General features: G+C 39.4%; 1 protein-coding gene across 2 annotated transcripts in view; it reads left to right on the forward strand.

Annotated features, from left to right (window-relative positions):
* CERS6 (ceramide synthase 6) overlaps positions 1 to 25,527 on the forward strand; it is a 100,171-nt gene that overhangs the window by 20,639 nt on the left and 54,005 nt on the right. For both annotated transcript variants that reach the window (XM_058840439.1, XM_058840440.1), the window contains exons 2-3: positions 11,705 to 11,810; positions 14,023 to 14,153. In XM_058840439.1, the coding sequence (XP_058696422.1) occupies positions 11,705 to 11,810; positions 14,023 to 14,153 (237 nt within the window). The remainder of the gene's footprint in view (positions 1 to 11,704; positions 11,811 to 14,022; positions 14,154 to 25,527) is intronic.

The raw sequence follows: 25,527 nt of genomic DNA on the forward strand, positions 1-25,527 counted from the left end.
TGTCAGTCAACAATATTGCCCTGCATTAGGCTTGGAAGTGGGTACATGCTGCTGTGACCTTGGTGTAACACTATTCATCAGCCCTCCTCCCTTCTCCCCCCTTTGGTTTGCAAGTGCTTCTCTCTGAAGCTAGAAGGATATCCCTATAGGTAGAAGCTGATCTTGCAATGGAATAATTTTATCACTGTTTCCTATTCTAAAGGAAAATTTGGAATTATGCCATAATCCAGGGTATATTCTGAAGACTTTTGCTTTTCTTTGTGTGCCTGGCTGTAGCTGGTGGAGTCAGCAGTCATGCTTTTTGGGAGCCAGGTTGTGTCAGTAACATTTCTCTAGGGGATGGTGGCTGATATGCATGTCAAGAAAGTGATTTCCAGCCCAGGAGCTAAAAGGAGGTGCCTGTTCACTGGAGCTTCTCTGAGTGTCTTTCTTTGGCATTTCATCTGCTGGCCTGACATTCCCAGTCCCGTTCTGAGCTATGGTCTTGGGTTGAGATACTTGGTCGTGTATCTTGGATGTAGACATCGTGTCTGATTCGTTCTCAAGGGAAGACAGAGTTTGGTCTGTAATTCTCTGTGAAGTTGGTAATTACCATGTGCTCAGTGCTTGCAGAGCCTTGCTGCAGTTCAGGCACTGTGCAGATGTGCATGCTGAGTGCTTTGGAGTGTTTGTAACAGGGAAGTGTGAGGGTCTTGGCAGCACACTGGCCAAGTGCATATGGTGGCCTATACATTTATAATATCTGCATCTGCCTGGGCAAATAGACTGTTGTGGGCAGGCCTTCAAAATGAGTCTTGCAGTAATTCCTGCCTTGGTATTTCTCCTCCCTATTCCATCTCCTCCTTTCTTTGTCCTCTTGCCAAGTGTACAGCACTCCAAAGTTCAAGTGCAGCAATATTACACATGGCTAATCTCTAACCCAGCTGGGTGAGAGACTGGCTGTCGCTTCCATTTGAGTTGTCAGATGAACAACCTAGATAACATTGTGGATAGACTTTGTGCTTTTTTGGCTGAACTGCCTCATAATTGTCCATGTGCACCAGAATGCTCAGTTTACTGCAATAGCCAGAGCAGTGGGAAGAACTCTGGAGATCTGTGGAAGAGCTGATCCCAAACACAGCAGTGTGTTCATGTCTTATGTTCTGCTGGGAGGGTTTTGGAAGTTGGACAAGCTTTGTCTGTGCCTTCAGAAGCATGTTCACTGCTGCTTTGCTCAAACTGCACCCAGACATTGCCATCAGAGCATGTTAGAAGGGATTTTTTTTTTCCTTTTTAGTTATACTCTTAAACAAGAATTATTTGATGACTAACCCTAGAAATTATGTTTCTTGCCATTAAAAAAATACAACTAACAATCTACAATTGTTAAATCTTCTATTATGATATAACTCATATGGGTTCTCAGTTTTGGTTTTCATTCCAAGCAACATGCACTGTGGTGTGTTTAAAAACAAATAAATAAATAAGACGGCCCTAATGATCCAAAAGAGATGAAAGGGCTTATGACACCCTAAACAGGAATACAAAGAGTAATAAATACTTGCCACTTGAAGTTTTTGAGTAACTATTATCTTACACGTAGTTTGTGTCCAGCCAGGGCAGATAGGTGCTCTGTCTAGTTTTCAGCATGAGGCACCTTTCTTCTCCTTTTTTTCAAACTCTTAATAGTTAAATGCCGCCTTTTCTGTTGCTGTCATAGCACCACTTATTTGGGGCACCTAATAGCAACCACTGGGGGACAACATTGTAGTGTCAGGTCAGGCTTCCTCAAGTACCCACTTGGCCAATTTTTTTTTTTTTCCTTCAACTTCTACTGGTAGAGGTGAGCGTTTATGTTGCAATACTATTAGGGAACCATGTTTTAGTCAGGATCCTGTAGTCAGGTGTCATTTGAAATTATAGTGTGCAAAGTTGCTGACAAAATTCTTGTAATGAGCTAAAAGAAAATATGATTGCAACAGTTTCTTGTGTGTTTTGATGTAGAAAATATACTTGCTTATGGATCCAAAGTAAATAATTCAGAAATACCAAAGATATGAGATTACTTCTTTTCATTCATTTGACACATGCTGCAACGTGTTCAGATGCTGTGAAAACCAGTGGGCCAGCATTGTTGTCACACGGTGAGCTCCTCTGATGACTGGTAGTTGTTCAGCTCATCAGTTCATCCCGTGGCATGGCTCCCTTCCCTGGCTGAGGTTTCTGGCTGCAGCTGCCCAGGGAGTCGTTTCCAAAGTGTCATTTGGATGATCTGCTAACAAATCCTATTATTTGTTAATAGGATTTGCTCTTGCACTGTTTTGTCCGGTCGCTAATTGTTTTATCATGCATTAGGAGTACAATGAGATGCTGTCAGCTGTGTTTTGAGATTTTTGCATGCAAGACTCATTGTTTGCCTGTGATGGCAAGTTTTGCTTTGGGACGGCCTTAGTGTGGAAGGCAGAAAACATAAGGCTCTGCATTTCAAACTGCAGTGTAGTATTTCCTGCACTCTGGTGGGCATTAGTTTCCCCAGCTCCCCAAGTTAGGGTCAGAGGGGTCAGTAAACTCATTTGGAGGACTGGGTGTTCTACACTTGCGTGTACAGAGCTGCAGCTGCCTTCCAATGCCTTCCAGATTGCTTCCCTTCCTTTCTGAAAAAGTGTCCTGCTGAGCTGGCAATCAAACAAGAAAGCTTTAAGAATATTTAGTGATAGAATAAAAATGTGAAAATGTACAGGAGAACTTGGAAGCTAGTGAGGCCTAGTTGCTTTTTGTCTTTGTTGAATGTTTTGATCATTCCATGTGGTATTTAATGATCATACAATGCAGGAGGAAACTACTTCTCAAAAGAGGTCCATCTGAGCTGGTTTTTGAGATTTTCCAAGCACTACAAGAGTGTGTACCTATCAAGAGGCCAGTGGATGGCATGCCTTCGCTGTTCCTTTACTGTAAACATGGGGATTGGTCATGATTTTTTTATTTTTTTTTTTGCTCACATGTTAAAGATGTGACCAAAGTAAAAGATAAAGTAATGCTGCAGGGCCTGGAGGATTAGAACAGTGTCATTGTATTAGGGTAACCTACTGCAATTTAGCAATTAATTTGTCAGTCTTTCATTTTTTTCTGCGCTGTCTTCCTGCCCTTTTCCCTGTCCAGCATCAAATTTCATTTGGACCATGTGTCTTTTCCTATGTAGATGTTTTATGGTTGGTTGTTTCCTTTGGTTGTCCCACACTTGCTGAAATGAAGTGACATATCAGCTCTGTATTTTGGAAGGTGGCAGAGGGGAGTACGAAATCTATAGTGTCAGGAGTGACAAAGGATGCTTTGGGATTGACTGATCTTTTTTATCCAGTGCAAGAAATAAAAGAGCAAAACCAAAACTTGCCAGCAGTAAGTTCAAAATGAAGTGGGATGGTTATCTTCATAGAGTCTGAATTTACACTGGGGAGCTCTGCCACAGACTGTGGAAAGTTTTCACAGGCTCAGTGAGCTACTAGTGCAGCCTGGGGAGGAAGGGTCAGCTCTTTGGGGACTGCTATGTGCAAAGATGCCTTTTTTGGTCTAAAAAGCCCCTAAGCCACAACTTTCTAGAAGTTGGGAGAATATTTTTGTCTTCACTGACCTTTAGCAGTGGGCTACAATTTTGGAGACTGGATTCTACCATTGACCCTGACTCGTGTGTCCTGATTTTAGTGCAAAAAGGGTGAGAGTGATACCTTCAGAACTGTATCGCCCATACTTTCTACAGCCTTGGTGATGCTGGTGGAGGGCAGCATGTGTGAGAGGTGGGAGGACTGGAGTCTATCTCCCCTTCCGTCCCTTCTCCCTCTCCCTGATCTATGCTTGGAAAGTTACAGAGTGACTAAACTTTATTTTTAGAGATTACAAAGAAAGAAAGAATTAGACAGCTGGCTGCAAAAATATTTATTTGTGACCTTTGTCTACATATGTGCAGTGCTCGTTGCTATTCTGGAGCATGTAGTTCCCTCTGGCTTCAGTCTTAGAGTTTAAGAAGAAACTGAAATACTAATAACTTTATGCATACGTATATTACAAAAAATTGCCTCCATATTTGGAAAACAGGAATACTTCTGTTTGTAAAGTGCTGGCCTTATTTATTTCCCATTTTTTTAGTAACATTGACTGGAAAAGCAATTGGAGCACTGGTAGTAGAGGCTGGGCTGGGGTGGTCCCGTATTGGTGGCCAAACACCCCCTGCATGAGTCAGACCCATTATGAACTAACCGGAGAAAGGATTAAATCTCTGTGGTGCGCAAAGATTTAGCAGGGTGGGTGAGCAGGATCTGGAACTGGGTCAGTGATCAGTGGGGTCTGGCCTGCAGCTTGTGATGGGAGCTAGCATGTTTGCAAAGGTAGCTCAAGCCAAATGGTCGTGGTTTTTGTTATTGGATCAAAATCTCCAGAAAACTGGAGTATTTTTAACTTTGCATCATGAGGAAATGTGTCCTTTAGATGTGTATGTTCAGTCAAAAAGGCAGGACAATATAAATGTGAGAAATTCACTGCAAAGATGAAATATTTTTACAGTAATTGAAAGAAAGGTATGGGTCAGTCATATCAGTTGTGTTTCTTAAGAATAACTCTGTTAGGACAAAGCATTTCCTAATACTGCTGTTGAGTGATAAGTATAATTTGTTTTATTTGCTTAAAAATTCTGTGGATTTGCTCTGTACTGACCAGTAAGTCTGAAAGCTGAAATACAGATACCAGATCTGTATTTTTACACAACTACCTTCTACGTTAGCTTTTGTTTTTTTGGAAACACATGTAGAATGCACCATATAGTGTTTAGTTTGTATAATTTAATGTGAGGTATTGGGATGATGATGCCGGTGTGGGAATAGCAGCCAATGCATCTCTATGACAGGAGAAAAGAGAAGAGAAGGAAAAGCATTGAACATCTCAGATGAAAGGCAGGTGCATATGTGTGCTTTTCTGAAGTCGTTTCAGCAGGGTTTGGAATGGGTCCCCCTGGAAGGGTTGGCTCTGTGCTGTCCTTTGCACCGCCCTCTGAGACAGGGATTGGGATGCTCTGTGTGAGAAGGCTCTTGCTGACATAGAGAGTTGTGTGCTTGGCTTTTTGCTTGGGCAGACAGATTCCTTTGAAAAGGTTTCATTGTGGGAGTTCTGACCCATTTCTCAGCACATCCCAAAAATTTCAGTGAAGTTAACTTTCCTGTGTACATACATTTTGGATGAGATTTTCTCCATTAAGACCCCTGCCTGTGCTTCAGACATTGTATCCTACTGGACTTTCTGTAACATAAGTTGTTGTGAAACATAAAGCCAAAACCGCTTCTGGGATAGGTATACTGAAGGGACAACCCTCTTTATCTACTGGATTTGTTCTAGGACTATTAAGATTTTTCTGGGGTTTGTGGGAGGTTTTGTTAATTTTATTTTAATTATTGCTAATACACGTAACTTCTGAGTTAAGTAGGTCAGCTATACCAAAATAACAAAATGGATTCAGCAATTGTTTTTGAGTATTGTGGCAGTAAATGGGTTGAGCATCTGCTCAGAAACAAGCCTTCTGCTTTTATCCAGCCTTAGAGAAAATTTAGATTGTTTCTGTTTAAAACCAGCAAGCAATGTCCAACAAGTTAGACAATTGTAATCATAAATCCCTGGAATAATCTGTGTTTAGTGAGTATAAAGTAGATGAGCTGGGAAAATTTGCTCTGCATCACTCTTTCAAAAAAGGAGCCAGATTCCTCAAAACAGATTTGTGTACATCTTTAGCACAGAGAGGAATTTTTTTCTGGTTTAACTGCCTTCCCTGATATCTGTAAGTATACTGATAGGAAATCATGAGATTTTATGGACATATTTGATTGGCAAGGAATAGTTTGTTTTTTTGGGTTTTTTGGAGCTCACAGCTGGCTGGTATTAGCAACATGAGCAGCCGTTTATGCAAGCTTGAACTATGCCAGTGTCTGAGAGTTTTTACCTGTTTCACATATACTGTATGTATGTAATCAGAGCTGACCAGTTAACTAGAGTTTGTTACTGCAGTGTGGTTGTGATGGGAAGGGACCTCTGGAGATCCTCTAGTTATACTTGGGATGACTCAGAGATGTGCTGGTACACACCTTAACATTCACCACAGTTTTTTTCTAATTACTCTACATAGATGCATCCTCAGCACAGGACAAGGAGACTCAACTCTTATTGTGCATTGACAGGTAATGTTTTTGTGGACATGAAAGGCTAAAAACCCCTGCATATTCTTAGGGTAAATGGCCTTCATAGCCAAGGTCCTGCCTGTTTGATTCATGATATTTTTTATCTGTTAGTAGAGGTCATGTAGGAGCAGTCTCCAGAGTGATTTTGTGCGGATCCTTTGTGCCATGCTGAGTTATTGTCTCAGAAAATAGATTGTTAGGGGATGGATGGTATGTAATAACAGGCCATTAGTTGTGTCTGTTGGTCCATAATGTGACCTACTTTTGATAAAAAGGAATGACAAAAGGGACTGTGTTTTATTTAATAATTTTAATAATTCAATAGAAATTATATATTAATATATATCATGTGTAATAATAAATATTAATTAATAATGTAATAATATTTAATAAATTATTTAAGCTGTGACTAGCCAAGATTTTTTAAGAAAGTGTGAAATATGCACTGGCATAGCTTTTCTCACTTGCACTAATGAAAATTTCTGAGTGGTCTTCTGTACTGAAGTTGGCCACAAAGTAAAGCTGCTTAAGTCAGGGAAAAAACGTTCTGTGCTTAAAATACTGCAAGGAAAAAAAAAAAGAAAAGGTTTACTAATTTGTGGGATGAAATGTACCTAAATAAAAAAAATTAAAAACAAACAAAAAACACATTAAGAAAACCCAACAACAAAAAACAAACAAAAAACCACACCCCTAAACTTACTTTGTCAGTTATTGCTGGATTTGGACCCTGGTAAGATGCTTGCAGATCCTTCCCTCTGATACTGGTTTTATTTTAGATATGCCAGTTTTAAGTGCAGAAGTGTAAAACACCCTTTTTTCTCTATCAACCACCCTTGTTTTGATTTTTGTTCTGTTGAATGGGTAATCTTATCCTTTTGCAAAAATAATTGGTTAATGTGTATCACTTACCTAACACGATGAATTATTTTACCACGAGTATTTCTTAAATTGATGGTTTAGAAGCCATTATTTTCTTTCCCTACATTAAAAGGAGCGTGAGTTATATGAATCTACTGTTCATTAGTGCTGTTAGCTTAATTTTTGTTTGGTTGATTGGCTTTTCTGGGGTTTTTGGCCCTCTTTGGAAAGCCTTGTTAATTCTTGCAGACCTCTAAGACTGTTTAAAAATTCCCAAAGTTGTAATCCCTGTTTACCTGCTGTGGGCTCTGTGGTGGTTTAAATATCTTCAGAGCTGCTGAGAAACTCAGACATGAATTTGCTAAAAGGCAGCTACTCTGGTCAGCTTGGAAATGGCAGGTGACCTGCTGGTGTGAAAACACTGCATTCACATCCTGTCAGAGGGCCCTACAAGCACATTTCCAGTGCCCCAGATGACTAAAGATTTATATATCTGTGTCTGGCCAGATTCAGGGCAAAGATTACATGTTACACGTAGGGCTGTTTGATTTATAGTAAAAAAATTAAAAAAAAAAAAAATTACTTTTCTTCCTATCCTTCATGTGATACTTAAAAATTCTAATTTATTTAACACAGACTTTGCAATTGCAAATGCATATCGTCCTCCTAGAATTGTGAGGGGTAACATTTCGAATTAATTCTGGCAGGTTTGGGGTTTTGTTTTCCCCAGCATTGGTGGTGAGGTGGGATGGTTGCTCCCTCATGAGGTAATTGCGCCTGCTTGAGGAAACCCAAAACGGTACTTGATTAAATTGACACACTTGTGGTGAGATTGCCGTTTCTCTTTATACCCTGGGATCATTTTGCAAAGGGTTTTTGACCCATTTCTAGAGAAAAGCTGATCTCTTAAGTTTGGGCAAAAGAATAAATGAGTGAGTGGAGAAGGACAGGCTGGAAAGCGCCGGGCAGCGCCTGCCCGGGGCCGCTGGGGCTGCTCAGGGCCCTGCCGAGGCCCAGTGCCTTCCGCGCCCGTGCTCTGCCCTCACACAGCTGCGGCTTCTGCCTTGGCATGGGCTGGTTCTTACATGGCGCCTCCGACTGTGAATGAGGAACCTGCCTTTAAAAACGTTCTTGAATTCTGATTTTCATTCAGCAAAATGTGTTTGTCCTTTAATTTCTGCGTAACTCAGCTTTCAATTCAGCTGTACTGAAATCCATTGAAAAAGAGATATCAGTGTGGTGTTTGTTCAGATTTCCATGTTTTAAAGAGAAAAGCTGGAAATATACTCAATTCCACTCTCCTTACTCTTTCACAATAGTTACTCCCTCTTAATTGCAGTACCTTATGCAATAAAAAGTCCCATGGGTTTCACTAAGACTGTTTAGGGAATTGAATACCACGGTGTTAGCAGAAGTGGAAAAAATGAACAGTGCTTTTAAGAAGTGCAGCATTTGGCAAAACACTCATAATTTGTATATGTATCAAACATTATTTGTTTTTTTTTTACTTACAAATCAAATTATTACAGAAGAGTAGAATATTAATGGTGCTTTTTATGACACCTGTGAAGTTTGGGACCCTAATAAATGAACTCTACTTTAAACTACTTTGAACTCTACTATTGTAGTCTCAAAAAACAACTTTTATACTCTAAAGTATAGCTTGGTTTGGTTAAGTTTTTGTATGAAAAAAAATCACATTTTACGAGTTCCACCAAAAGTAATCACATGGACAAAGCTTGGCTTATGCGTACTTGAATTAGTGGTCAAATCTGTTCAGTATTGCAGGTGTATAAAATGTTTCAGTTAAAACTGTTTTCTCTTGAGTGTCCTAGCAGGACTTTCATGGGGTTTTTGTAGCTTTTCCTGTCCCTTCATCACTGACATAGCTGATCAAGATAATCCTGTGTTTTCCAGCTGTTTACTGTGGACAGGCTCTGCTTTAAGTCATGTGCCCATTCCTCCCATGCATGTGAAAAACATAAGCAACAAAGGCAGAAAAGCTCATGTTTGTGTTTAGAAAATGTTTTTTGTTTTAGGTAATGGGTATAACACATATATTATGCTTTAAAGATTAAAAAAAACCCCACTGGGTCTGTGATTTGTCCTGGGTTTACCTAGGCTATTCATTAACATGACATGTAATTTCAAGAATGTCATTTAAGCAAACCCAGCTGGTTTGCTTAGATTTAAATGAAGATCAGCTCATCCTGAAACTTGTTGGAATTACTTCTTGTTGAATTTTTTTCTAACTGGGACTTTTTATCTGCTTTTTTCCTTTTAAATTAGTATGTTTAGGGAACTGCCTTTCTACTGGAGTTATATTGTGGCTCTCAGATTCCTTCACTCAGGAGAAGGAGAAAAGCAAGGCAGAAGTTGAAAGATGTATTTTATTAAATGAACAACAAACAAACAAAACATCAAAAGCCCAAAGCAAACAAAACCCCCCACCCAACCAAACAAAAGCACCCCATACCCTCCAAATAAGCAAAAAACTCCCAAACCCTGTCTTATTTCAGAGGAGACTGACTTAACAAGTGCACAGAAAATCCATCTGAAACAATTTTTATTTTTGTGTTTTTTTAATGACTGTTTCTTGATCTTGCTGTTAATGGTGGAGGCTGAGCTTGGATTCCTCTGTGAATGCATAAAGCTGCTGCAGTTGTCTTTTATTTATTTTATTTGTTTATACTCTCAAGGCATCATGCCTGCAACATTCCCCTGCTCCTCTACTTTTAAATGTTTCCTTTTATGGCTTTGTAAAATTAGCTTTAACACTGATTGACATCGCCTTTATTGTTTTTTTAAGGATTGACATGTCTGGCTCTATGGCTTACTCTTCAGGAAATTGTTTTTATTGTCTTCAACAATGAAGACTTGAATTTCTGTCTGGTTTTCAGCTTTCTGATACAAAACATAGATGCTAAATTCTGAGCCTGTTGTCACGTGATGATGAAGTGTTTTAGAATTAAGAATAGAGAATAGAATAGAATTTAGAAGTAAAGTAAGCTTCTGAAATAAAATTCCATTGGCTTCTTCAGCTATCTTTCTGGTTATCAGCTAGCAGCAAGGGCCAGCACTGATTTGGTTATTGTCTGTATTCAACTTTAGAATACATTTCTCATTTCTTTTATCAGCTTTAACTAACATACAAGTTTCCAGTGTGTCTTGATTAAACTGTGTTTACATCTAACATGTGCAGAGCTTACATGCTTCTCTTTCATGAACAGAAGGCTGGATTGCCTTCATGAGCTTAGTAGTAAAACTGGATTCATCAAAGCTCTTAACTCTAAAGCAGGAAATTTACATCTGATGCAATGTCTTTAATTCTGTTGATGCCGTAGAGCTAGCACGATGGTTGTAGTCTGAAATCAATTTAGATTTGAAAAGTTTTACATAGTATAACTGTTTTTTTCTTCTTTAACACACTAGGAAGAAATAGTAAGATCACTAATGCATTGTGTGTGCTTTTGAATATTTGTCTTCCCACTCTCAGTCGCCAACTTTATTTCAGGCTATATAATTGCCTTTCATATGGAAATAATGTCAATATATCAAGAATTTTCCTCCAGGAAAACAGGGTGATCTGGCCATCCCATCTTTCTTTACCAAATGCTATTGCTGTAACCACTATAACATTGCCTAGGAATTAATTCCCTTTAATCAGCTGTGCTGTCTTAAACATGGCAGAAACAGCAGTTGTAGCTCATAACAGTGCTTAAAATGGGGCTTGTGTGTGGGTAAGAATTCCTGGATTTTTTATAGCTTGTGGTCATTCAGCTGGATGAATCTGAAACTACTTAAGTACCAAGTGTTGTTTTGGTCCATGTTGGTAAATGAAGTTTTGGGAAACGGAAGCCTTTTAAGTGAAATCATGTGTTATATTGTTCAAATGTAGCAGAAGTTCATAGTGTTCAGATATGAATGTGATTCCTATTCAGAGTTTTTAGCTTGGAATGGGAATTCCAGATTTAGACTCATATTTACAAATAATTTAATTTTTTGTGAGTAGAGTGGTGGTCTTTGAGTATATGTAATATAAACTATGCAATTCAACTCTAAGATGTCTCAGAGAACTTAGGGATTGGTGTTATGATTTTGGACAGCCTCATACTTTAGCAGAAGAGTATTGCTTGTGTCTCTGTACCATGTGAATTTTATGCTTTTAGAAAATAGTATTGACTGGGCAGCTTAAGTGCTTGCTGCCTTTCATGATTCTGAAATTCCATTGTGCTAAAGGAGTCCTGAGACAGTAGTTGCTTTGGACACTGATTTTTAAAAAGGCTGTGTTTGGAGGATAATATTATATGCTCCCCATCTCTACAAGCTGCCCTCCTCTTTTCATGAGTTGGTGCTTCTCTAGGAGGCATTCCTCTCATGCTTTTGTTCCAATCTTTCTTCACAACATGAAAGAAAATCCTCTGTTTCATGTGTTCCACAGAGTTCCTTTCATCCTTCAAAGTGCTGTTCCTTACTTTGCGATGTAATTGCCTATATGAGCTTGCTTTTGAGCTGTAAAACTGAGTACTGTTTCTGCTGGCAGGGTTATAATGCTTGCCCATTTACCACATGCCATTGATTGATGACAGTAATGAAGTAAATAACTGAAGGATTTCACCTGTTTTCTTCTCTCATTTTTCTGTTTCTCACAGGTTCATTGCTAAACCATGTGCCTTAGGCCTCAAAGTCCAAGCCAATGGACCACAGAAAGCTCAACCTAATGCTATCCTGGAAAAGGTTTTCACAGCTATTACAAAGGTAGTGTGTCTAACTAAAATATTTACCTTATGAAGTGGGATGTGGCACTGTAAACTATGTCTGAACAAAGCAAAGCTAACAGATAAATGCGGTGCTGCATTTTTACACCTGAAATCAGAAATCAAATATTGGGGATATCATTAATATGCCAGCTCTAGTGGTTGTGGATCCTTTTATGATGTTTCCTTTAAGCTTTCAATCAAAAAAAAATTGTCACAGAAACACTTCCTAGATGCCATATGGCCACCTACTTTTTTTTTTTGCTAACTCTTTTTGCTTCTTATCTATTTTGTATCAATTTGTGCAAAATAGTTGGGGTTTTGAGGAAAAAAAAAAAAAGGGCTCATTGCAAGCCAGTAATATTGATACTGAATTTTCCATGAAACTTCAAAGCTACTCCTTCTAAGGGAAGAAGCTGGTGTCCCAGCTACAGGAGAAAAACATAAAAAAGTGGGAGAAGCTGACTAAATGATGTTTTGTTTACAGTTTGCATATCTTTTTTGTACAAGATTTTCCCCTACAACTTACATATCTGTCTCTACATCTCTCTCCCTATGACATCTTGACTTAACCTGTTTGTTCTGTCCATGCTTTTCAAGCATCCAAAATTCTTCTGCAGGAGCTTTCCAATCCCACCTTGGCTCCAGGCTGTAGCTGGGCACCACTGTAAACTTCAGAGAGTATTAAAGTCAAAAAGGGCAAAATTGGGTTCAGTGTCACAGCCAGTGAAATATGGCGTGGATCTGTCTTGCTTGTGCGTCCTACACTATCCAGAGATCACCGTGGCACTTGCTATGACTTTTGTTCTGTTTTCAGGGAGGGAATTGCATGTTCTTTATTTCTGAAAGCTGCAGGATATACTCTCACACAGACTCAACTGAAGGAAGAATGGTTAGGTTTTGTTTGTTGTGGGGTTGTATGTTTGTTTTTAGGATTTCCTTGTAGAATCTGGTAGTCTTGTGAGTGTAGTATCTGCTACGAAAGTATCTGCTTTCATGCAAGAATCTGGTTACTGCTCTCAGAGAAACTGTCTCAATTTAGCGACCTGCCTTTTTTGAATCTTGTACAGAAGTTCACTCTAGTCAAACTCTGAAGAGCTGCATCAAACATTTCATTTTTCTAAGGTTACAGAAATTGCTTTTCTTAATCTTCCATTGAAAAACTAGTAGATGCCTTGGTTGACTTGAGATGAATGGCAAATACTTCAACCTTCTCTTGTCTCATCCTTTCATTTCCCTCTCCTTCCTGTGTTTTCTTGGAGGTTGATGGACACAATTTCAGCCCAAAAGTAGTTCTGCTGGTTTATGTCTTGCAAAAATTAAAAATTTAAACCTCTTTGTTGTAAGAGCTCTTGTACTTCATTCAATATATATATATATATCTAGCTTGCAGAAATAAAGCTAAAGTTCCAGAAAACAGATTGTCCATTTTTCTGTTTATTTAAAAAACTGTGTGATCAGGAGAAATATATAAGTCGTACATATGCTTTACTGAACATGTAGAATTGCTGTATGACTGGAGAATTGTCCTGTACTGCTCTTCAAATTAAGGGCAGACTCATTTTCTTTCGCCTTACCTCTGCACAGGTTTGCAGCCACAGTAATGGTATGAGACTTCTACATTTCCTGCTTTGGAGAATATTTGTGTGTATTTAGTTTTATAGAAAATGATTCTCCCTGTTGTCAAGGTGATTTTCCTTTTGAAGTTGTCACTTTGTTTAACGACCTCATTTTTAACATTATCATGCACAAATATGGGATTTATCTTCTTAATTGTGTAAGTCAGACCATCTTTCCTAGTGCAACAGTCGGTAGGATAAAGATCCTGATGTAGTAGAGTGGAACAGGTATTAGTATGTGGCAGGCACTGAAGTGCTTTTAAGAGCCACTGCTCCAGAAATGCAAAGCATTTTATGGCTGCTGAACTTCACTTCCAAGTTTCAAGCAAGCTTCAATACCATTATCCCTTTAAAGTTTTTTATTAGTAATGGACCTGCATGTCATATTACAGTGTCTGTCCTTCTAGATTAATAATTGTCATTGTAAATATATTCTGGCAGGAATCTGTCAGTAGAGATTTCTGTGAACATTTTTCTGTGTGTCCGTGTGTCAGACAGCCTTGGTAAGAAGACGAGTAAATTACAGCAGCTCTGAATTTAAAGTGTTAATGCAGTTGAGCAAGAAAATCATATTTGTACTTCTCTGTTTTGTAGCACCCAGATGAGAAAAGGCTGGAAGGCCTCTCCAAACAGCTGGACTGGGATGTGCGCAGCATTCAACGTTGGTTTCGACAAAGACGCAACCAGGAAAAACCCAGCACCCTTAGGAAGTTCTGTGAGAGCATGTAAGGATGCATGTTCTCTTCTTGAGTCTTGTTGAGCCTATGTTCTCAAAAATTTTCCCCTTTGTTTTTCACAAGTACTTTTGTAGAGAATTAGAAAATTATACAAATTGGTAGTATATAATTAATGATAAAAATAATCTTCATTCTCTTGAAGGAGTCAGATTGTACTTTTCAGGTATTTTTAGTGGTCAAAAGCTTTCAGAAATAATGTCATTGTGATTCTATACTGTTGGGCCACCACCCTGATCCTTTAAGACAAGTCACCTGGTGTTAGTGTGCTGACCTTACAGCACTACATTTAGTCATACAATCTGATGGCAATCTGAGATGGAGTAAAGATGAAAGGCAGTTGGGTTGTTAAATAAAAAGAAGACAAAAGAGAAATTGTGTAAAAATGGTTGCCCTTTACTAAATAGAAGAATTTAAGTGTCAGAATACTTAAGTATTTTCTTTGGTATTTACAGCTAAAATCCTTGTTCCTTAATGTTTAATAAATCAAGGCATGATGAGATTATGGATAGATCTAGTCATTTTGTTGCCAGCAGCTGCTGGCCTTAGAGTTACTCATTTTTGAGATCAGTGAAGAACAACCCTTTTTTCTGCAAGGGTTGTAGTTATTAACTTGTCAGCTGTGGCGGCTTGGGAAAAATTATTGCTGTATTAGCCTTAGAGCTGGCATATTTGGGTGGTATATTTTGCTTCCTCTGTAACTCAGCTGAAGGACCTCGCTCACTTGCACTGGTGCCAGCACATTTGGGTGAACTTAAGAGGTAGAAAAATTGAAGCATACCATGAAATACTGGCATGGATAGGATAATAATGGGTGCTGAATTGCTCCTTTGTGGCATACATTATCAAAGTAGGATGCAAATGACAGCTATGAATACAGACTGGAAGGTAAGGTTAAGCTGTAGTGAAGTGCTGACAGAATATAGTGCCAGCTTTGTTTAGAGAGAGCCATTGGCATTTCTGCAATATGTGTACTTAACAGTAATGATAAAACTTACCCAGAAAGAAGCAAGATGGCATAAATAATAGGTGGATACTTAAGGTTCTATCTGTTCGTGGTTTGCAAGAAGTGCATTGGGAGCTGCCTCTCCATTTCTACATATGTGTAGTGCTGTGGGAATGAGGTGCTGCTTTGCCCTGGGAGCATTTCCAGTGATGGACTGTGTACCACCAGCTTGACACATCTTGGACAGAGTTGTTGGCATGTAGTCAGACTGCCACTGGGAACACAGGGTTACCCTTTTATCCCTTCAGAATGGGTGTTAAAGTTTGTTTAGTTAAATGTGTCCATCAGAACACTAACTTCAGAAAATTTTGACCAAAGAAATCCTTTGATATGAGGTCTGTAGCCTTTTCGTAGCTGTTGAGCTAATGGGGTGGCTTTTCAGATATAGTGGCTGTATGTGGCACGTGCTTTGAAGCTCTGAGCTGCTTAAAGTATGTGTTCCCACAACAGTCATGGGAAGGACTTGAGTCTTCAGTAATTCGGGTGGCAGTGGAGAGTTTAGACAGAACAAAATGTGCCCTTATGTAATAAGCAAGAACAGAGCAAGCAAAATGACAGTGATCTCTGCCTACACCTTCATACTGCTGAGCTGCTGTTGTGCCTCCAGAGAAGGCTTTAGTTTTGCTGGCAACAATACTGATTGACTGTGGCTGGGGAAGGAAAGTTAAAGAACCCACAGCAAATATGGATCTATTTAAAAAAAACTCCAACGTTTGTTACATGGAGACGATTCAATTTACTGCTAGACAAAGTGTTCCTTGAGCCCAGAGTGGCTTTTCCATGATGAAAGGGAAAAGGATCTGTGCCAGAAGGGCTCTAGGCCATTTTTGACTGCCTTATCTTTCTTGCAAATGAATAGCGTGGGCACTATCTAAGGTAGAGTAGCTTCAGTGTGACAAAAACTGAGAGTGAAATTTAATGATAAACACACTTGCCTAAGATGAATGATGCCAAAGATCCAGCCCCAAACACGCTCTGCCAGTAACTTCATTATTGGATTCTTATTGTCACAGATTTCTCACTTTCTCTAACCTTTCCCTTCTTTTCAAGCAGTTACAATTATTTGTAATGCAATATTTATTTTTTTTTTAACTTTGTAATTTGTTGGTCATAAACAGAGTGCAGAGAAACTCCGAAACCTACACTACTTCTTGAGGGGGGAGGGGGAGTGTTTGGTTTGTTGGTATTTGTTTTGGTTTGGTTTGGTTTTTTGTTTTGTAGGTTTTTTTGTTTGTTTGGGGGTTTTTTGTTTTGTTTTTTTTTCCAAATGGAATAACTCCTTTGCTGCCAGTCTTTGTAAAATATTCAGGCTATGGGCAGATGATGGTTATATGAAGAAAACAGTAGTAATAAAATCTCCTGCTTATAGATAGTGTTTGTGTCACAGCATTATAGTGAAAATAAATTACTTTTTCAGGAACCTTAATCAGTATTCATGCCATAGAGTTCTGTCTGTCAATCTGAAAGAGGGTGTAATTTGATTATTAGAACCATAGGGACCCTAATGGTGAGACTTCAGTGGTATTATGTACCTGCTTAAGCTTTCAGATATTATGGCGATAAGTATTTATATGAAATAGATAATTTCACTAGGTGGTGATTAATGTATGTAATCACCAGGTGGTGATTAATGATCCAGTCAGAAAGTAATAAATGCAGCACTGTGTATTATTTTACTAGCAAGTCAGTCCTTGTATCCCAAGGACTTGGTGATTCTGGCATGAAACCTGGAGTTAAAGTCACAGTTTGTAGTGGGTAGGAAAGATAGCCACCTAGTATAACCTCAGACTGCAAAGCTCAGGCCTTCAGCCTACTATACTAGCTGCTGGGGATAGTCTGTCCGTAGCTTTTCTTTCTATTTTGTAAATTTGCGCTCCCTTCTTCAACTTGGAAGATCCAAGATGCATAATAAAGGAGGAAACAAAGTGGTCAACTGAGTGTTCAAAATGGACTTTTCTACTTCCATGTATTTCTGTTGGGTTTTTATTATTCTTTTCTCTTTGTCCCTATGGCACAGTCTAACATCAAGAATATTACTTTGCTTACTGCCAGACAGAATACAGGATCCAAGAATGCCTTTGTCAATGTTTGATGTGTCAGAAAGCCTATGCAGTGGCGATTCCCAAACCACTTCCAGTGTCTTCCCAGTTTCAGTGTGTTGTTTCTGCTCATACTACCATTGTGTAGGTGTATCTGATTTTCTCAAAGACCTAGTAGTATAGAAAGAGACAGCATTCTGTCCTCTCCCCTTGTCCAGAGCAAAGGGGAAGAACCTGTGATGCCTTAAGTTATTAGCCAGGGATTTTGGAATGTCATCAGGCCAACAACTTGTCTGTTCTACAGCTATGTATATTTAAGCAAGCTGGTTATTGGAGGCATTTATATGGTTTCTAAGGAGTGGCTGGAAGAAACATATGGCCAAGAGATGTTTTGAGTTTATGCAACATTCTGCATGTGAAAACATGAAAATGTGCAGGCTGAAGAGCCAAAGATCTATTTTTTTCCCCCCTCTTTATTCTCTAGAAGCTTGGATACTAAAGTGTCTGTAAGTAGTGTGTCTTTTAGTTTTGATGTAGGGGAGAGAAGAGCCTCTGTCTTGTATCCTAGCTAGACATTCTTTTTCCTAAGGAATTGAAATTCTGTTTATGCGTGTTGCTTTGGAGGAAGATTTTATCCATCTATGACTGTATATATGTGTGCGCACATATATGTCTATAGATATAGAGAAATACAGATTGGGGTTTTTTTCACTTGTTAAGCACATTTATGTGAAAATTTTATGGGCTGTTTGCAACTTTTTGGGCATACTGCTTTTCTCAACTAGCAAAGTTGTACTGGAAAAATAACTGTGTAAGGGAAAGAAATGAAGACAGCTGTTTGGTTGTTGAAATTCTGAACTGTCCTGATACAAATCTTAACAAAAATAATTCATCAGTCTGGGCTTTGTTTTGAACAGTAAAGTGCTAGAAAATAGGCATTTAGCTCTGAATTTTTAATAGCATTAGGCTCTCCTAAATCAGCTTCTAAGATGCTTCTGATCTGAGTGAAAATATGTGGTAGATGGTACTTTGGGTCCATTTAATTCTGATTTGTCAGCTGCTCCAGTGGTACATGGAATGAGGGACTAACCAGTATTCATGACCAGAGAAGAGAAGGGGGGATTAGTCTGTGAAGTCTAATGCTACATGCTCTGCAGCAGGTGTGGTAGTTACTCTTCAGTGGCCACAGAATTGCACTGTCTCCCTTGTTTTCCTTTGCTGTTTTCTATGGAACAGGAATTGCTGTTACTTGGGCAATCGGATATTTGGTATTGTGTTGATAAGTGGATTGTGACAAGTAGGGAGTAGGAGCTCGGGTGTTGGCAGAGTCAGATTTGTGAGGCAGCTTGTGGATGGAGGACATAGGTGTTCAATGAAATATGAAGGGAGTTGGAGTCTGTGAAATTGTTCCAGAACAGGGAAGATGTGACTTTGCTGAGTGCAAGAGGTGTTTATTATAGCTTCAGGTGGTAGGGGAGTGGAGAAAGGAGACTCTCAATTGCTAGCAAGTGATTACTGAAGTGCAGAGTAACAAAGATGATCTGGTAGTTGTTATCTATAGTAAGCATGTAAAATACTGCAGTTTTACAGTGGTACTGTAAGAGTTGCATTTAGACTCTGGAGATGACACATTCAAGGACCTATTACTCTCTTAAGAGAATTGCATCTGGTAATACCACTGAAGAGTGATGTGCTTAAATGCAAGGCCTCTATAGAAGGTAAAAGTGAATGAGATATTTCTACTGAGACTCATGTCAGGGAAACTACAGCTGTGCAAAAGGGCCTGGAGTCATGTTTGACTGTGTAAAAACCAAGACAGAAATCCTGATCTGTTTTACATCGGGGTGAAATATTACTCCACAGAAGTAGCACTCCATAGTTCTGCATGTTACTGATTCCTTTGTCTACTACTCTCTAAGCCATATATGAAGTCGGTGCAGGAAAGTATTGATGGAGCCTTTTATTTTGTGTAAATACATATTTTTGTATGATGTCATTCAGCAGTGGTTCACTGGTCTCCTGCTCCAAGGGAAAGAGGGTAAGACTGTACTGGTTGCCTTGAGTTACATAATATGTAGTAATTTGGAGCTTGAGTCCCTGGACACACAAAAAAGTCATTGGCTGGCAAGTTGCCCTAATTTTAATGTTGTAAGAACACAGTGCAGCCACTGACAGAAATTTTAATTCTTTTAAATCTTAATTCTTCTCTAATACTTGTTCTCTGATAAATCAATAGTAAACATCTTCCATGTACCTCCTCTCCAGCACATGGTTTCCCCAGAACTCACACTTCCGAAGGCAGACTCTGGGCAATCAAGCCCAGCTGCTACAGCCTGGTTTGCTGTGGGTTTATGCTTTCAGCTTTGCCTCTTGGAACATCTGTATTAGGCATACTTGCACAGGCTGGCTCAAGCTGTAGTTCAGCAGCACTGTCTACCACTGTAGGTCCAATAAGCAGTAAAGGTCACCTCCCTGAGCTCTGCATCCTTGCCCTCTGATTTGGCCTGCCAGACAGCTGGCTGTACAGCTGTTTTATAGGGTGAAACACCATACTCTCTGGGGATAAAGGTTACCCTGCATGTACACATAGGGTGCTCATCACTCAGATTTTCCTGTTGTGGGTCATAAGCTTGCTGGAGTTCTGTTTCTTGTGGTTGGGGAGAGTGTGTATGCAGTCAAGTAACAGAAGGGAAACCAGGGAAGCATGGGCAGTTCTTGTATCCATGGTGAAAGCTCAGCTTTTGATGTGATGGAGGAGAGAAGCAGAGGAAGCAGCTTCAGCCACCTGGACCCTCCTGATGAGAGAGAGTGGGAAGACATGGTGTGGTGGAGCAGGGCATGTTGTGCCATGTGGTCCTCTGAGTGGATCTCTTCTTTCTGCCAGCTCTAATACAAGGGCTTAGGTTAACACAGGCTGAGTGAATGAATGTTTTTCTACTGAACAGATGCAGCTGTGGCTCTGTTTATACCCTTTATCTCATTATTCCTGTCATTTTAAAATTTAGAATAGTAAAATACTGGGTCTGCTCTTGTTGCCCTCCTATCCTGCTACATTAAAAAGCTGAATCATCTGGAGAAGGAGAAGGTGGAAACAGACTTCTCACAACTCCATAGTATGCTGCTCAAAAGGCTCCAGTTAGCTCAGGGCTCATCTGAAACAGACCCAGCATTGGGCAAGGTTGGCAGTTTCCCTCATGATTCCTCTCCTGCTGTGTCTGCCATACCCGTGTATGAATCTGGTCTGTGATCACCATTCTGTCTTTTTGAATTGGGCCTCAGGACTTCTCACTACCCAAACATGGTATTAGGGGGAAATTACAATATTGGTTAAGTGTCAGGAGTTGTCTGCCCTCTTTCCCTGCTGTTCTGCTGGAGCAGACAGGCAAATATGTCTGTGCCATGTCCTCATAATATGCTCACTGTATTTTTAGGCTTTAGTGCTTTAAGCACTTATTATTTTGCATCTTATGAAATTCCCTCTTCCCTCAAATTGGATTACTTAAAACTCTGAATTCCCTGCCCTTACTGCCTTCTGTGACACGGTTTTTAACACAATTAATAAATTTAAATTAACTCATGTGCTCATCCTGCTAAGACACCATCACTTAACATTATCATTCTTCATTAGGCAAGGTTATAATTAACTTGGTTTCCATTCTCTTGTGGGTTGTATGTGCTCACCATTATCTTACATTATGGAAATTAAATAATTCTTCCCTAAGTTCTAGTTAATGTGAACACAAACCCAAAATTGCAATCACAGTATCACAAATTAAGACAACTAAAGGAAAACTGAAAAGACTGCAGGAGCTACTGCTTTCTTGTGTTCTATGCACCTTAAATTGTGTAGTTCTTCAGCCTCAGCTTTAAATGAAGTTGGCAAACACTGGAGACAAGTGGTTTGAGATACTGCAGAGTTAAGTGGAAGCAAGATGTTGTTTTATACACAGCAGTGAATGAATTTTATTTTATACACTGCAAATCCTTACTCCTCTCTTCTCCCTTGTACTTATGTTGTTACACAGTTTTGTTTCATATTTGATTGCCTTCCATTTTACAGATACATAGACTATGCCTCTTCACAGAGTTAAGAGAATTAGCTTCCACATTGTTTAGCATTTTTCACTTGCATGTAACTAGGCATATAACTACACTGTTTCCTGTGTTAGTAAATTGTCTGCCAGTGCAAAGGGGCTTGCAGTGGCCTGTAGCTGAATATATGTAGTGGTAGTGATCTCTGTGAGAACATGTACACGATGCTGATGGAGATGAGAAACTTGCTAGTTCATGTAATGCTTTCTGGGATGATGCTGTGGTAGGTAATGTAGCTACAGGCATATGGTAACCCAGTGTTTGATAACAGCTTCTGTCTTCTGCTTTGGTGTCTCAGCATGGACCTGCTGTGACAGCTCACAGAGCCCAGGCTACAATGGGGACCTTTCTGGTAACTTCATCTCTATGCTCCTGTTTTGCATTTTATGTAAATCCACAAACTCATTACATTTTACTGCTACTATCAGTGTGACAGGCTCTTCTGCTTGTATTGACTGCTGACCAGGATTTGGTCATACAGGCACGTTTATTTTTCACTTCCCTGAAGTTCAAGAAACTAGCAGTTTAAAAAAAGGGTATGTTAGAGTTAAATTTTTCAGTAATCTTTTCAGAGGATTCAAGTAATACATCAGCTCATGTAGTCCTGGTTACTGGCAGGTTAAATCTTCTAAGATCAGGCCCTGAAACAGCCTGAAATTGACTGTCAGACAGGAAATATTCAGTATAAGGTGAGGTACAAAGTGTGCTTTGAAATTTTTAATGCTATCCCTTATAGTTATTTAAATACTTTAAGACTAACAAATGTAGTTTAGTTAAATGGTGCTACTTGGTAAATTTGGGTTTCTGTCTTCTTTAGTTTCATTGCTGCTGCTCTGATAAAAGCACTTTTGCAAGAAAAAAAGTACAAAATTTTCCTGTCCCTGTTTCTTTGTACAGTGCTTGGAATACTGAGGGATAATAAATCTTTAAAAATGAAAAATGGACCCTAAAAAGCCTTCACTGTAATGAGCAACTTGTAGAGGTTTTTCTAAAGTTTTCAGCAATCCAACAAGCAATGAATGGGAGACACGGAAAGGGAAGGAACATAAATGACAAAGTAAATATACTTCTTCTGCATGTAAAAGGGCAAACAAAATTGACAAGATGAAGTTTGAATACACTGTTAAAAACGTTGCTTATCGTCATATCTTAGCTATGATAGCCCTGCAACTCCCACTTAGAAGTTGGGGAAGTTTATCTTCTGAAATGGAAGTACAGAATGTGAAGAGGCAGCAGACCTTCTCCAGCAGACTGATCTCTACCCATGCAGTAAGAGGGTGAGTGGTTGCTGTGCACAGATTTGGTATGTGCTGCATGGATGGAAGCACAGCTGGGTGGCTTCCTCAGGGAAATGGGGATGCAGTACTGACACCTAGCCTACCTCCTCAAAGATAATACTCCTAAGGGTTCAGTATCTGCTTTAGCAAGCTAAAAACCACTCTGGGGCACACATAATGCTACAGGAAAGTAACATTCAGCATGGGAACAAAAGAAAACAGGTGATGCAAGTTGATCTAAGAAGGCAGTTACCTGTCACAAAGATGCCTTTTGCATACAAATATGTTGGCCGTCATGGCTAGGAAAACATCACTAGGTGAAATTCAAATGCAGTCTGGAAGATTCAAGATTTCATTCCTCTAGAACTGTAGAAGAGTGGAACAACGATGGGGTGTTGTGTCTGAAAACAGGTGACTTGTGTGATAATTAGTGAGAACGGAGAGTAAAGTCCCTGTTATAAAGGCTTTTGAGTTGATTTCTCTCTCCAAGGCACATCAGCTGTTTGCATTGAACATCACTGATGAGAAAACAGGTCTGCTGATCAGACCATAAGGGACAGTGCATGGCAGCGACATCTGTTTTTGATGTGTGTGCTTCCCATGAACTTTCCAGATAGTATCTCTTTGTATGGCAGGATTTGGCAATGATCATAAATCTCTGAGGTCTTATCACTCCTTTATTTTATGTAGCCCTCCAAGTACTCAGAAGAGAACAGTTGCATAACCATTAAACAGAAACTATGTAACCTAGAACGAGTTACCAAAACACCTTTTGTATTATGCATATTTTCTGGCCTAATTATATAAACTCACTTTATTATTTATAAAACTTCATCACTTCAAAATTTAGTACTGTGTTTCCTTTCCTCTTTTCTGCACTACTAAATTCTGCTCTTAGGACTTCCAGAGCTACATTTTGAGCATACAGATTTAGGACAGGACTGGTCTCAAGTGGAACTGTAATACTAAATATTAAATAACTGATTCAAACTGCAACCAAGAGGAAAATCAGACAACAGTCAAATCTTAATCCAGAAGATTGAAGGGGAAAACAATACAGTGTTCTCAATTTATCATACTTGCTATTTTGCACATCTTAGTGAGTTGTGCATAACTGCCTTCTTCCTCATATAACATCTGCTTAATCACAGTGCAGGAACTATTTACCATTTGCATGGTCCAGACTGACTCAATGGCAATGCCATGCCAAAAGAGGCAAGAATGTTTTATTCATTCATTTATTTTCCTGTGTATTATTTTTAATTAACATTTTTTACATCTGCTTGCACCTGCATTTGTGGAAATGCAGAAAATTATCATTGCAGAAATCTGGGAGGAGGAAATTGGAACAGTGGAGCTACTTCCATCAACCATACAGTCATACTTGCAGCTTAGAATGAGACTAGGTATCAGGATTGAAAATAAGTAAAGATTTAGTGGAGTGTACTGTTTGAGCTGCTATTTATTGGATGGATTAAGCATTATTTTTCAGTGCTCTGTCTTGTATTTTTACATGATTTATTGCCTAAAAATAGTATCTTTAGGGGAATCTTTTGTTGGTTTAGGGGAGAAGGCTTGCTGTTTTGGTTTTAACTTAAAGTATAATAGGTCCGTTGACAATGCCACAAATATTAAGAAGTTGATTCAGAAGTTTAGAGTCCATTGTTTTTTTAGGATCATCCTCTAAATATTTGTCTTTAGAGGTAGTCATCTAGAAAGAATGTATACCTCTGGCTATGTCAGAAGCAACATTAATTGGATTAAGTCCTCTTGAGTGAATCAGAAAATTGAAGGCTGTCATACTGTATTTGGGGGAGCAGAAAAGCACAATTTGAGGATAAAACATAGACTGCTTTAAGTCACAGTGAGCATGTCTGAAACTTAATGATGCTTCCTATTTAAAAGAAATAAACCTTGAATACTGTTTAAACTCAGCCTCAGAAATGCTTCTTTGGACTTTCTCACATTGCATATACTTTTCACAGCCAAAGGAAATCATTGCAGCAAAAAGTAGTTTTCAGTCCCAACTAATGATTCCATCTAAATGTTTGTGCAGTCCATTGAGACTGTGGGGATTAAAATGGGAGAGCAAGCTATGTAATGGTAGTTCAAGTCTTCTCATCTCCAGAACCAAGACCCACAATTGTAGAGTTTGCATGGGGCTCAGTTTGACTTTCAGCCCAAAGCCTGAGCCCAGAGGTCTGTCAGCCACTTCCAGAAGTTGAGCAGTGAATGATGGAGAACAGCAAATCTGACACTTTACTGAAGTCTATTTTCATGGAAAAACTTCAGGCGTCTGCAGTTTCTCTGGAAATAGTTTTCAGAGCCAGAGAGACAGTTTCTTCAGGCAATGTGGTGAGCCTATGACTAGTTGCTAAATATGAGGTTTTTTTAATGTTAACTGTTTTGAAGTGTGGCATTCTTATGCTGCTGTTTGTGGCCCTGACTGTAGCAAACCAATAGCGAAGGCATCTCTCTAAATAACACTTAAAATTCTGGAAGCATAATGGCTTTTATGTTTTTAACATTCTGCATTTACTGTGTTTGATGTTTTGTTGTCAGCAATTGGGTAGCTTTGGATCCTTGCACACCATTGCTGAGCAGCAGCACTGGTTTGGCATCAGAGCCATAAGCGCCGTGCATTGTGAGGTGGGTGCTGCAAAGTTCTGCTGGAGTGCCAGTGTTCACAGCCTGGCCATTCAGTCTTCCCGCAAAAGAAGTGGAAAAAAGGGAAAATTGCAGGAGCAGAGAGGCCTTGTGCCTCCTCACCCTTGCCATAGGCTGAAGTGTCCATTTTTCCTAGGAGGGCACCCATGCTGAGCTCACTCAGCTGGCCAGCAGGTCTGTGGGGAGGATGGCATCTTCCTGACAGAGCATGAAACCCCATGTGGTGAGTTCTGCAAAAAGTATGGAGTAGGGGGTGCTTTGCTTGAGCACTGCTTGATAAATTG

Source organism: Poecile atricapillus, chromosome 5 (assembly GCF_030490865.1).
Source record: "Poecile atricapillus isolate bPoeAtr1 chromosome 5, bPoeAtr1.hap1, whole genome shotgun sequence".
NCBI classification, from domain to species: domain Eukaryota; kingdom Metazoa; phylum Chordata; class Aves; order Passeriformes; family Paridae; genus Poecile; species Poecile atricapillus.